This window comes from Ovis aries, chromosome 20 (assembly GCF_016772045.2).
Source record: "Ovis aries strain OAR_USU_Benz2616 breed Rambouillet chromosome 20, ARS-UI_Ramb_v3.0, whole genome shotgun sequence".
NCBI lineage: Eukaryota > Metazoa > Chordata > Mammalia > Artiodactyla > Bovidae > Ovis > Ovis aries.
This window is the reverse complement of record NC_056073.1, coordinates 38518622-38532187: the sequence shown is the minus strand read 5'-3', so window position 1 is coordinate 38532187 and position 13566 is coordinate 38518622. Positions and strand designations below refer to the sequence as shown.

Here is a 13566-nt window from a genome sequence, read left to right as displayed (position 1 = left end):
ACAAAGCCCAAGTAGGTTACCTGTGGTCTCTCAGAATTAAGCATCTCTTGGGTTTGTTTACACAGTTAGTCTTTCATGCTGGTGGGTCCTGCATTGTGGTTGGTGGAACCTGCAGATGTGGAGACATGGGTGTGCAGGGCCAGTGGTACCAGGCCTTTTCATATAAGGAAATTTGGTATCCCCTGGCAGATATCAAAATTCTTGGATTCCAGGGGTCCTGGAACCAATCCCCATAGCTACCTAGGGATCTCATACTACAGAATAGTTTCTAATCTGTGCTGTTGTTTTCAACTAATGATTAAAATATCTTATGTGTGATGTGTGTGGTGCTCAGGCACGAAGCTGTGTCCAGCTCTTTGTTACCCCATGCACTGAAGCCTGCCAAGCTCCTCTGTCCATGGGATTTTCCTGGCAAGAATACTAGAATGGGTTGCCATTTCCTTCTCCAGGGGGTCTTCCTGACTCAGGGATTGAATCCACGTCTCCTCCATTGGCAGGCAGATTCTTTACCACTGAGCCATCTGGGAAGCCCTGTTAAAGTATCTTATATGTGATGTATCTACTTAATGGTCTTGAGCATTATCCTTTTGAAAAACAGATATAAAATATACTTGAGTAATTGCATTTTTGTGATTACTAGTGAGGCTGTCTTCCCATTTAATCTTGCTCTCTCAAGGCATGTATTAGAACTGTTTTTCTGATATTACTGGTTGTGCACTGATTCATCTAGTCCCTGAATGGCCAGAGAGTGGGTCAAAGATGCGAGAAGGGAGGAGAATCACAAGACTGGGCAGTACGGAGATCCACATAAATCCTTGCCCCACTTACCACCAGTATCTATAGCCCTTGCTACTCTACCAGCCTGCTGGTCTACCTTCCATCCCAGGCTATATAGGGTAGAACTTCAGCAAATGGCCAGTGGCTGGTGATAGTCAGCACTTTATTAGATTCAGTTAGTACCATTTGAGTCACTAATAGCTTTTGTGGAGAACCTGAACCAGCAGTGAAATTAATCATTGCATTGGATAGAAATGTCAAGGTCAGCACAATACTAATTTTCAGATCGTGTTGAGCTGGTTGCCTGACATGTCAGTCTTGGTTGATATCGGGAGGGCTTTCCTAATAAGATGGAAATGGGACCATTGGATTATTGTTTCTTCCTGCTGTGCTAGAGTATTGGCTTCCTCAGGATCTCTCTCCATTATACAGGCAGCACTCCAGCCCTACCTTCCCAAACACCTCCCCTTCCTGAAAATGCTTCCTTTTGTTCGCTCCCTCTCACTGTCAAGCATTCGTATCATTTATGAAAGCTTTTTCAGGGACGACTCAGTAGCTTGCCTTGGCACGTAAACATTTTGACAGCTCTCATGTGTCTCGTCTTCTGTTTAGTCTTAGACTTTCTTACCATGGCCTGGAATTAAGACTCTTCACTATAGATCAACTGAATTTTTACATTAGTTAACATTTCTATTATATCAGTAATATCCAGCCCTTTGGTTGTGTTAGCTTTCTTTTTCTTTTTGTCCCTTTAATCTTGTACTTTACCAGTTTATCTGAGTCTTACAGTCTTTGCAGATGGTGGAAAAATTCCTAAATAACCAGATGAGTCTCCTAGTAAAACAGTACCCTCTCCAATCACATTATCTTTTTGCGTAGAGGAATAACAGCTATGATTTTGGGTAGTGAAACAGACATAAACTACATTAGTTAAAAATACTTCGAAAGTTGGCTCTCTCACCCACTGCATTTTTTTGGAGCAGATTGCTTTTTCAGGCGGCCAGCAGAATATGAAAATTCCTTATACATCCTGAGCTTTCCAGCACAGTTTCTGAAGTATTCCTTTCTTTGGCAATTCTAATGAAAACATAGGAGGGAAAAAGTGACTTTCCTGTTCTTTCCTATCAAAAGGTAGTACTTCTCATATAATGAACACTTTGTAGTGCAGGAGACACTCAGAGAGTAGCTAGAACCGCTGATTCCCTTTTCCTGGCAATTTAGTGCAAAATCAAATGTTTTAGAGCCCTGGTCGCTCAGATGGTAAAGAATCTCCCCTCAGTGCAGGACCCGGGTTCGATCCCTGGGTCAGGAAGATCCCTTGGAAGAGGAAATGACAACCTTCTCCAGTATTCTTGCCTGGAGAGAGCCTGGGCAATTCACAGTCCATGGGTTCACCAAGAGTTGGACATGGCCGAGCGACTAACCCTTTCCTTCCTTGCACTTATCTGTTGTGTTGTGTGGTTACTTACAGTTAAGCAGGTGAGATATCTACAATCTGGGTGAAGCCTGCCCTCCCGGTCCACCTTCAACCTTGCTGCCAACTTCAGAACATTTGAACGTGCAGTCAGCTTGTCAGGTTTTTCTTTTTTCCGTCATTACTGTTATGTTCTCTACCAAAATTCTTTTCTCACTCGGTTCTTAGCATCCAAGAAGAAGCTCAGTCACACTTGTATGTAATAACTGTAAAAGTAATTATAATTGTTACCGTTTTAAATCAAGCTGGAGGGTAGAATGTTCAAGTCACTTTCTACCGTTTTAAATCAAGCTGGAGGGTAGAATATTCAAGTCACTTTCTACCGTTTTAAATCAAGCTGGAGGGTAGAATGTTCAAGTCACTTTCTTATTTTGGGTAAAATGTGAGGTATGAGGCAAAACAAGTTGAGCAAGACAGTGAGAGTGAGTTATGGGCTCTCTGGAAGGAAGACTCCTGGAAACCTGGAGGGGAGTGTGTGTGTTGTCAGCGTACCTACGAGGATGCTCCCTGAGAGGGTCAGTCAGCCTCTGGCCATCCCTTCTGTGCCTCATGCCGTTTGTTGTTGTTCAGCGGCTAAGGCATGTCTGACTCTTTGTGACCCCATGGACTGCAGCACGCCAGGCTTCTGGGAGTGAGTTCTGCCACTGGCGGTTTCACGTTGTGGAGACCAGTGAATCTTTTTTTGTTGTTACCTTTTTATTTTGTATTGGGGTATAGCCGATTAACAACCAGTGTTGTGATGGTTTCAGGTGAACAGCAAAGTGACTCAGCCATACATAGACATGTATCCTTTCTCCCCCCAAATCCCCTCCCATCCAGGCTGCCACATAACACTGAGCAGAGTTCTCTGTGCTATACAGGAGGTCCTTGTTGGTTATCCATTTTAAATGCAGCAGTGTGTACATGTCCGTCCCAAACTCCCTGATTATCCCTTCCTCCATCCTTCCCCCGGGCAGCCATAAGTTTGTTCTCTAAGTGGAGACGAGGGAATCTTGTTAAGACATAGATCGAGAAACATTACAACATCTTGGAGTTATTCACAGACATCTCAAGTGTAGGGGAGATTCATGTAGAGGACTGTCCTGATTATTGCTTGAAGAGCTCGATTTCTAATGAATCAATGGTGAAAAGATTTCTTGCTGGATATTCTTTTTCTATGGAGTGCAACTATGAGTCATTCATTTCTCAAACATTCATTACTAGTTTTGCCCAGAGTGAAAACCAAAAGGCAGGCTTTTGAACCATGCCTGGTGAAGCCTTCAGCTTCAGTGATGGTGCCTGGAAGACTGCTGAGGAAAAGGTCAAGGGCGCTTGGCTGGGGTCTTCCTGGTACTGCTTCGATGAGCACTAGTCTACAATTTCTCTTTTATCCAGTGGTGGAGTACTTAAGATTCTGTTTTTATAAAATTCCATTGCTTTAAAACTATTTGAAAGCCATCACTTTGGGGAACTGGGGTTATTGTACACAGAAAAATAAATCACTTCTTTTTTGATGAATTGTTTTGGATTGTTCACATCTCAAAGAGATGAAATATGTGCCTTCTTTCCTGTCTCAGTCACAAGTTCTGACTTGGTTGGAATGCTTGGAATTTTTTTTTTTTTTTTTAATAACAAAATAAGTCTCTGCTTTGTAAGAAGTTTTTATGTTATAAAAAACTTTATATATATATACACATATAATACATATATTTTAAATTTGTATACATTAAATTTTAAGGCACTTTGTTGAGGTATGATTGACAGACCAAAAACTACATATTTAATGTATATAGTGGAGACCTAAGCAACTAAATATACACCTATGGAACTACATGATGCCTGTGGTTAATTGCATATTGAAAAATTTGCCAAGGATAGATATTATGTTAATTCCTCTTAATCACAGACACAAAGCACACACACAAACACAACAGTGATAAATAAAGGGGACAGGAGGAAACTTTTGGAGGTGTTAGATATTTTTCTATTTTTACAACTTTGATTCAATAGCTCATAGGCATGTTACTCACAAACTATGGAGTAAAACCTTATGTATATGGCAAGAGACAAGATTAAATTTCAGATGGCCTTGATTTCACACAACTTCTCACCCTGCCTTAAAAGAAGACTGTTTTGAAGACATAACCTTCTAAGAGGTATCCCATTATGTCTTCGTTTTTCGAGTACATTGGCCTGTTCAGTGTCTCCTTCTAAAAAATAGTATAGTTTGAGACTGTGAGAAAGGAATGACTTTCTTGAAGAACACCTAGCTCTCTTGTTAGGTTTGGAACCACAGGATTTATCTATTCTCAACAACTGCTTCCAAACGGGCTGTGGGTGTGATTGACATTTGTGGCGTGGGATGCTTCTGGCCTGTGCCACCTCCCATCTTCCGTACTCAGGAAGCATTTGCTGGCTGCATTTCTTCTTGCTGTGTGACTTGGGATTTCTTTTTTTGAGGGGAAAAGCAATTCAGAATATGTTGTATGAGCAGTGTTGGGAAAAGACAGATGAGAATACGTTGTTGCTAAGATGATGTGTGTTATCAACGAGGAAGTCTTGAGAAGAAAGCAGATAGTAGCTGTATAAGCATAAACTGGGGACGGGAAAGAAGTAAAATCATTCACCTTTACCTGTAACTGACCCTAAAGAGGTTTTGTTGATTTTTTTTTTTTAACTCCCAAATCCTGAATTTGATGTGCAGGTTGTTTTGAATTTAATTTGCTCTTGAATAATAGGTCACCAATAGTTAATTGAATAAGAGCATGGTGTCTTGAACCATATCGGTCTTTTCCCAAGAAATACCTATCGTATTGGAAGTCAATCATTGATTAGTTTCCTTTTTAATTTATTTTTAATCAGATCTTCTACTACTTCCCAAAGAATGGGTGATAAACCTTAAACACTTCAGGTCACTAGAGTTAGAAACTGCTGACTCTTTCTTATATGACACTAAGAAAGTTAATGCAATTAGATCTCATAGATTTTCTATCTAATCCAGTCTGTTTTTCACTCCCTTATTTTAGTACTTTCGTACTAATATAATGAAACAAGGCACTGTGAGGCTGTGTAACAAGTGCTGAATATGTAAAATAATTTCTTTTGCCTGAAAATTGGGAGGAAGAGAGTTGGATCTTCTGGAAGGAGAGGGAATAATTATTTTTGTGGCTAAATTTATCAGAATTGCCCATACTTGTTTAAGGAGGAGGGTTTGGCAACCCACCCAGTATTCTTGTCTGGAGAATCCCCATGGACACAGGAGCCTGGCGAGCTACAGTCCATTGGGTCGCAAAGAGTCAGATATGACTGATTGACTAAGCATGCGTACTCTTTTAAAATAGTAAGAACCTAAAGATTTTGCTTTTATTTAATCAGAAATGAAATTTCTTGATATGATATAAACTATGAATATGTAGGAAAATTATTTTCACAATGATCTTACCTCTTTTAAAGATATTATGAATAAAAATCTAATGGAAGGGCTTCCATTATAATTTTTGTTTTTTGGTGTAGAAATATCCTTTCCTATAGTCATGCTACATGTAGAGACAGATTTTATTCTTGTATAGTTTCAGTGATCTTATGATAGCTGTAGTCATGGAATTCAGGTCTCCTTCCATCTTTTTTTCCCCTCTCTCTCTCCCCTTCTTGTAGCCCTCTCTCCTTGCTCCATCTCTCCACATAATACCTGTGAGGCAGTTCTGATGTAATGGGACAGCACTGGAGTTGGCCTCAAAAGACAGAGGTTTGAGTTTTGCTGTGTTGTGTATAAACTCAGAACTTTGGCAGGTTGCACAGCTTCTCAGGACCTCAGTTCATCTGTAAAGTGAAGGAAATGATCATTGCGGTTGTAAAAGATTAAGTGAAACAATGCATGTGAAGGAATACAACACTCATACCATGTTGAAAAAATTGTTTATTGGGATAGAATATGCAAAACAAAACTTACCATTTCAACCGTTTAACGTATAATTCAGTGACATTATAATCACAAGATTCGAAAGGTTGTGCAACCATCATGTGGTCTATTTCCAGAACTTTTTCATCATTCCAGAAACTCTGCACTCATTAAGTTGTGACTTTCCATTTGCCCTTCCTCCAGCTCTTGGGAGTCACCTTTCTACTTCCTGTCTCTGTGAAGCTGACTGTTCTAGGTACCGCATATAAATGGAATCCTACAATATTTGCCTTTTCTCTCTGACCTAGTTCCCTTAGCATAATGTCTATAAGGTTCATCCCTGTTGTAGCAAGTGTCAGATTACCATTCTTTCTTCAGGCTAAATAGCATCCCATTGTATGTTTATAACACATTTTAATACTCATGCATTGATTCATTGATGGGCATTTGGATTATTTCTTTCTACCTTTTGACTATTGTGGGTAATGCTGCTATGAATATGGGTGTGCAAGTGTCTGTTTGAGTCCCTGCTTTCAATTCTTTTGGGTGTTCACCCAGAAGTGAAATTGCTGGATCATACGGCAATGATGTGTTTAACTTTTTGAGTGACGTTCTAAGTGTTTTTTGAGTCTGTTGAGTTGGTCATAGCAATGCCATTCCGAAATGGTGTGCCTGTTCCTAGTATTTTAATGTCCATAGGTCACTTGATGTGAGTCAGAACAGTGAGGTCACCTTACATTTCGGAACTCCAGGGATAGCTTGCCAAGGTGGCTAGCTCTCTAGGCCATGGTTCTCAGAAATGCACTTGCTGTATGCTTAGATCACTGAAGGGGAGGATTTGCTGTGTCCTGATGTGTGGGTTAAACGACAGCTGTATCAATGGATGTTTTCTCCTTTGGGCCTTTCCGTAGGGATTGAGGAGACTGAAGGAGGCTGAGGACAAGCTGATGGGCTCAGTGGGTAGGCTCCACTGTCTGACCATGACGGCTGCCGAAAATCCCACGCCTGGAGACCTGGCCCTGGCGCCCCTTGTCACTTGCAAACTCTGCCTGTGTGAGCAGTCTCTGGACAAGATGACCACGCTCCAGGAATGCCGATGCATCTTTTGCACAGCTGTAAGTTTTCCTTGATGCTTTCATCATGAAAAAATATGAAGGGACAAATTATAAAAGTATAGGAGATATTTCTGTGGCTCAGGAGATGCCAAACTACCCTATGATCCTGCTTGGGAAAGCGATTCCATGTTTGAATATGATTCCAAATACTGTTTTGAATGCTAAATCCGATAGTTGCTGGGGTTTACGCAAAGTGTAACATGTGTATGAAATTTAATTATTGCTTGCATAAGCTATGCCTTTCTATTCTTAACGCCTTAGCTAAGGAACAAAATAGAGACATTTTTAACTTGCCTTAGTTAACTACCATCTGTAAGAAGCTCATCAGGTGTTTTGAATGATGGAGAAATCAGGTAGCAATTTGCTGAATTTTCTTTGATCTATGTGCTCATCTCCTACAGAGCACATGGTATGCAACTGTTTTACTTTGTCGAATCTCCTTTTCAGTTTTTTTTCTATTTTCACAATATTCTGAATGCTGCTTATTCCTCGTAATAGATATCACCCTATAGATCTTCAGGGGTGGGCTTGACTCTTTTAGTTTGACACTTTGGTATCCGTGCCGGTGACTTTGATGGCATGTATACCTGAAGGTTGGTTGGTTAAAGAATGTGCTAAGTTGCTTCAGTTGTGTCCGACTCTTTGCGACCCTATGGACACAGTGGTTAAAGAATAAAGATAGGAAACAGACTGATGGGTTCCATGGGATTACTAGAAGTATGAACCAGGTGATCTTGTTCAGATTTTCATTTATTCAAGCATTTTTTGAGCTCTTACTGTGAGCTAGTGAGAGCTCCCCCCAGAAAAGATGGACACGTCGAAGGAACTGGCCGGGAGTTTGGTGGAATCCGGGTGGCTCGACGCCGCATAGCGCAGGAGAGCCTCCTGCTTTAGGAGTGGGAGTGGGCTTCCTGACAGCAGTCTTCCCTGAGGCTGTAAACAAGAAACTGTAAGCTGATGCCCTTAGGGCGCACCTGGCCTCAACACATTTCTGTATGTGTCTCCCATTGGGAAATTTCAAATAACGATAAATTTTTCATAAAAAAATGAAAATGTAGTAAGATATAGCTTCTCTGGGCCTGTATTCATAGATCCAGAGCTGAATGATCTTTCCTCCCTTTACGGCACTCACCTCTCTCCTGTGTGTTTGAATCAGCTACCCTTTTTTCCCCCCTTGGAAAACATGATATCACATTTTATTATTGCTACAGCTGAATCAGCTACCCTTTTAAACTAAGGATGGATTAAGGGTCAACTAGGAAGAGTGCTGGGCATCTCAGCATGGTGGAGCGAGGGCCTGATGCCTAAATTACAATAATCACCATTTATCTTTGCTTTGGGAAGGGGCCTTGTATGGTCCAATAGCTAATATTTATTATACAGTAAATGTAATAATCACCAGACACATGTGGGTTTAATAGCCCTGACTTGTGAGGGAAATTGACCAGTTTAGTTACAGTGGTCACTGCTCAAATCAAGGGGAGTGAGAAGAAAGGAATTATTTAGGAAGTTCTAGAATCATTTATAAAAAGGCATTTTACTAAGCATACTTAAAAAAATAAGGTGAAATAAATTTTACTCCATCTCTTTTTTTTCCTTAATTTATTCAACTAACGTGACACATTTTCCAGCTAGTTTATATCAGTTTTCTTAAAATCTTTTGGACTGAAGATTAGAGTAGAGAGAAAGCTTGGAATAATTCTTAGGTAAAAAAGGAAAGTGAGTAAAATCCTTTCCTTTTGTTCTAAACTGTAGCATCCAAAGATGGCAAAGAATAGTATCATTTATCCCTTCATTCAATAGGTATCTAGGTATCTAGTAAGTAGCATCTTTGTTCTGGGAATTGTTCTAGGCAGTAGGATGTAGCAGAAAACAAAACCCAGCTGAGTTCTTTGCTCTTAGGATCTTATAGTCTATCAAAGGAGTTATATGATAAATAGTAACTTTATAGAGTGGTGGGAGAGAGGGGCTTAGAAAAAAAGAGCAGGAGGTTAGGGGTGTGGGGCCAGGGTGTTCAGTGATAATTGGGTAGATGGGAGGAGGCTTCGGTAAGTGTGTTTGTGTATTCTTTACTCAACATTGATGCACAAATTTGAAAAAAATTTCCCTTACAAATCAAGGGTATTAAACCCACATTTGTCTGGTGATTGGGCTTCCCTTATGGCTCAGCTGGTAAAAATCTGCCTGCAATGTGGGAGACCTGGGTTCGATCACTGGGTTGGGGAGATCCGCTGGTGAAGGGAAAGGCTACCCACTCCAATATTCTGGCCTGGAGAATGCCATGGACTGTACAGTCCATGGGGTTGCAAAGAGTTGGACACGACTGAGTAAATTTCACTTGTAAAACTTGTTTGGTGATTATTACATTTATCGTATAATAAATATTAACCATTAATATTAAATATTAATCGGACCATAGAAGGCCTCCCAAAGCAAAAATAAATGGTGATAATTGTAATTTAGGCATCAGGCTCTCCTTCTACCATGCCAAGATGCCCAACTTAGTTTAAGCAGATGCCCAACTCTTCCTGGAGAAGGCAATGGCAACCCACTCCAGTACTCTTGCCTGGAAAATCCCCTGGACAGAGCAGCCTGGTGGGCTGCAGTCCATGGGGTCACTGCGAGTCAACTGAGCGGCTTCGCTTTCACTTTCCACTTTCATGCATTGGAGAAGGAAATGGCAGCCCACTCCAGTGTTCTTGCCTGGAGAATCCCAGGGACCAGGGAGCCTGGTGGGCTGCCCTCTATGGGGTCGCATAGAGTTGGACACGACTGAAGCGACTTAGCAGCAGCAGCAGCAGCAGCAACTCCTCCTAGTTGACTCTTAATCCATCCTTAGTTTTAACGGGTGTTTGTCCTGGCTCTTCCTCATCTTGTCAGCGTCAGTTGCTTTACAGGAAGTGAGGAAATGGCCTTGTCATCACAGGGCAGCTCCAGTTTCCTTTGGTCTTGCTTTGTTTCAGAGTGTTGTGCTTCAAAACTATTTTCTTTGACTTTCTCACATTGGTTTCAGACCCTTGCTAATCCTTGAAACAAATGAGTCAGAAGCAGCGTTTGGTTAAAGCCAGAATGGAAATTTTTGTCTGAAGGTTACTGATGTTTAAAAGCAGGGTATGGGATTCACTTTTTCAGAGATCTCATAGAGCAGAAGTCAAATATGGGCCTCAGTGTTGAGCAAAGAGTACGCACACACAAGCAAAGGCCGTATTTCATATTCACAAGGAACTGACACCACTGTATTATTGTTTCCGTAGATCTAAGTTCCCAGTTAAAGACCACACAATTAGTTCTTATTTCTCCTTTAGCAGTTTGAGAGTAGGGGTTAATACAATTAGATTATTCTGTCATCTAGATCCATATGTCCCCACTGTTGGGGACTATGCAAAAGTGGAAGATCAGATGGCTTGGTATTTTTGTATCGTTCTCACTTGGGAACTCTACGCAGCTATAAATGTGAACCTTCCCTGGCTTCCCAATGTGATTGATCAAAATAGTAACCTCTACTGGGCTTCTCTGGTGGATCAGGGGTAAAGAATCCACCTATAATGTAGGAGACGCGGCTTTGATCTCTAGGTCAGGAAGATCTCGTGGAGAAGGAAATGAAAACCCACTCCGGTATTCTTGCCTGGGAGATCCCACGGACAGAGGAGCCTGTCGGGTTGCAGTTCATGGGGTCTCAAAAGAGTCAGGCATGACTGAGTGACCACAGCCACCACATGTCTGATGACATTAGTGTCTATAAATTTGCAGTGCATACCTGAAGCACTTCACCTGAAATACTATTGTAACTATTTTGTTGGAGCTCTTATCTCTTTCTTTTTTTAAAAAACCAGTTAAAACATGTGTCTAAGGGTTACTGATATGAAAAAACAGTTAAAAATACTAGTTTAAAAAATGTGTCTGATCTTGCTGCCTTTTGATTTTCATTCAAATTAAAGATATTAAATGTGTTTTGTGTTTTCAAGGCTGAAAAGAAACCTGTGACATCTTAAAATAAGCCATACACTCCTAATTCCCAATTTTAGATATGACTGGATGGCATTTTCCCAGTTATTGGCTGGGAAAGCCTTCTTGTGCATACCATGTATTTAAAATGATCTTGCTAAGAGAGTTCCCTCTTCCCCCTCTCTTGAGAGGAGTGTCTACATGTAATGGTTCTCCTGATAGATACGGTGCTGTATTTGCAACATTTCAGTGAACTTTTCTCCATTCTATCCTTGTCTTGTTTCCCCTAAGAAACAGTATGATCCATGTGCTTGGGGAGAGCAGAATGGACAGAGATGAGGTGTCTAACTTGCCCATTGGCTGTTAGCCAGCTCAGATCTGGCCTGTAAGTAGCTGCTCCCCAACGCATGTGTGTTTTGTGAACCTCCAGCTCTGTGAAAGAGATGATCCTTGCATAAAGTGTTTCAGAGTCAAATTAGCTTGGAAGCGGATATATTTTATATTCCTCTCTTGGAGGCTTGCAATGCATGTTTGCATTTTAGAGACTCTGTGAAACCTTGTGGTTAGAAAGAAAGCAATGGGACGTATTGAACTTCTCCTGATGAAGTCTTTCTGTTCTGCTAATGTTACCTTTTTTTTTTTTTTTTTTGAAGTGGAATACCTATTAATTTCCCCACAACCAGTGCATGGAAGAATATTGTTTTAACTTATTCCATGGAGGTAGTTCTTGATTTAATGACATTCAGAGAAAGGAATGTGATAGATGTTGCTTCAAATAATCCTTAGATGTATCTAGTTTTTTGTTAAAAGGAAGCTTTACCATGTTCTGTTTGGGAAGATAGTTTCTGTTAGACTTTTTGCTTAGATTTAGCATAGACAAGAAAATATTGTATAAAGGAAAGAAAGCTAAATATACAGGACAGAAATGGGTGGGGCTCTCACTGGCATGACTGAGGTCATGAATCATTAGTTGTGTCGTGGAGCCGAGGAGGTTGATGCTGTGGGCTTACAGAGAGAGGTGTTGCAAGATTACTTGTTCTTTTTTTTTCCTTAAATTTTTTAAAAAATTTACTTATTTTTTATTGAAGGATAACTGCTTTACAATATTGTGTTGGTTTCTACCAAGCATCACCAAGTCTTGCTTGCTTTTGAACTTAAAGGACAAATATCTTAGGGATGTTAGTCTACTAACTGATAATATGGAAAACATCTCTCTCTCTCCCCCCTCCTCTCCTGTGGATTTAAATAATGCAACTTTCCTAGCTTTTGCAACACACTCTTTCAGATAATACCACGCAATTATAATTCAAGTGAAAGGGAAAAATTTTCACAAAAATTGGTTATCAAAGGAGGGAAAATTTGTGGGTTGCTCCCTTGTGAGCAATATTTGCCTCTCTGATTTATTTTGGAAGCTATTTCTGTCAGCCATGAATTAAAGAATAATGAAAACACAGTTGTTGCTTGTTTTTATAACCTAGATAATTTCACCTGAAAAGAGTTGGTATGTTGGCATGGCCTATTTACCATTCAAATTAAAGACAGGATGTGCTGAGCAAAAAGAAAATAAAGTCCAGCCATATTCTTGCCTTTTTTCCATTACATTTTGTTGGCCCTAAGTAGTTAGAGCTCCTTTTACTATTCATTTCTCAGAGCCAAATGGATTTTCCAGTGTTTAAAAAAGTGAGAGGAAATATAAAGCTTTTTAGACCAAGCCCTTCTTTTCCTTGGGGCCTGCTGGGTGACCTTTAAGCAAAGCCCACATATGGCCTGGGAGACACAGACAGTTTGGAAGATGTGCTGTGTGTGAGCATGCATGTGTGTGTATGTTTCTGAGTACATACATACACACATGTGCATCCACACTGACTGTGTACTGTGTGTAGGGCTTCCCAGTGGTGCTGGTGGTAAAGAAGCTGCTGCCAGTGCAGGAGATGCAAGAGCTCAGTTCAGTTCAGTCGCTCAGTCGTGTCTGACTCTTTGCGACCCCATGAATCGCAGCACGCCAGGCCTCCCTGTCCATCACCATCTCGCGGAGTTCACTCAGACTCACGTCCATCGAGTCCGTGATGCCATCCAGCCATCTCATCCTCTGTCATCCCCTTCTCCTCCTGCCCCCAATCCCTCCCAGCATCAGAGTCTTTTCCATGAGACTCTGGAAGAGTCTCATGAAAAATCAACTCTTCCCATGAGGTGGCCAAAGTCCTGGAGCTTCAGCAAGAGACATGGGTTCAATCCCTGGGTCGGGAAGACCCCCTGGAGGAGGACATGGCAACCCCCTCCAGTATTCTTGCCTGGAGAATCACTATGGACAGAGGAGTCTGGTGGGTTATACTCCATAGGGTTGCAAAGAGTCAGACATGACTGAAGCTACTTAGCAC

At 41.0% G+C, this 13566-nt stretch overlaps 1 protein-coding gene across 6 annotated transcripts in view; it reads left to right on the top strand.

The window, feature by feature from the left end:
• The window catches only part of RNF144B (ring finger protein 144B), a 149992-nt gene that overhangs the window by 78107 nt on the left and 58319 nt on the right, over positions 1-13566 (top strand). For all 6 annotated transcript variants that reach the window (XM_027959013.3, XM_060403470.1, XM_060403469.1 and 3 more), the window contains one exon: positions 7040-7243. In XM_027959013.3, the coding sequence (XP_027814814.1) occupies positions 7076-7243 (168 nt within the window). In that variant the 5' untranslated portion in view covers positions 7040-7075. The remainder of the gene's footprint in view (positions 1-7039; positions 7244-13566) is intronic.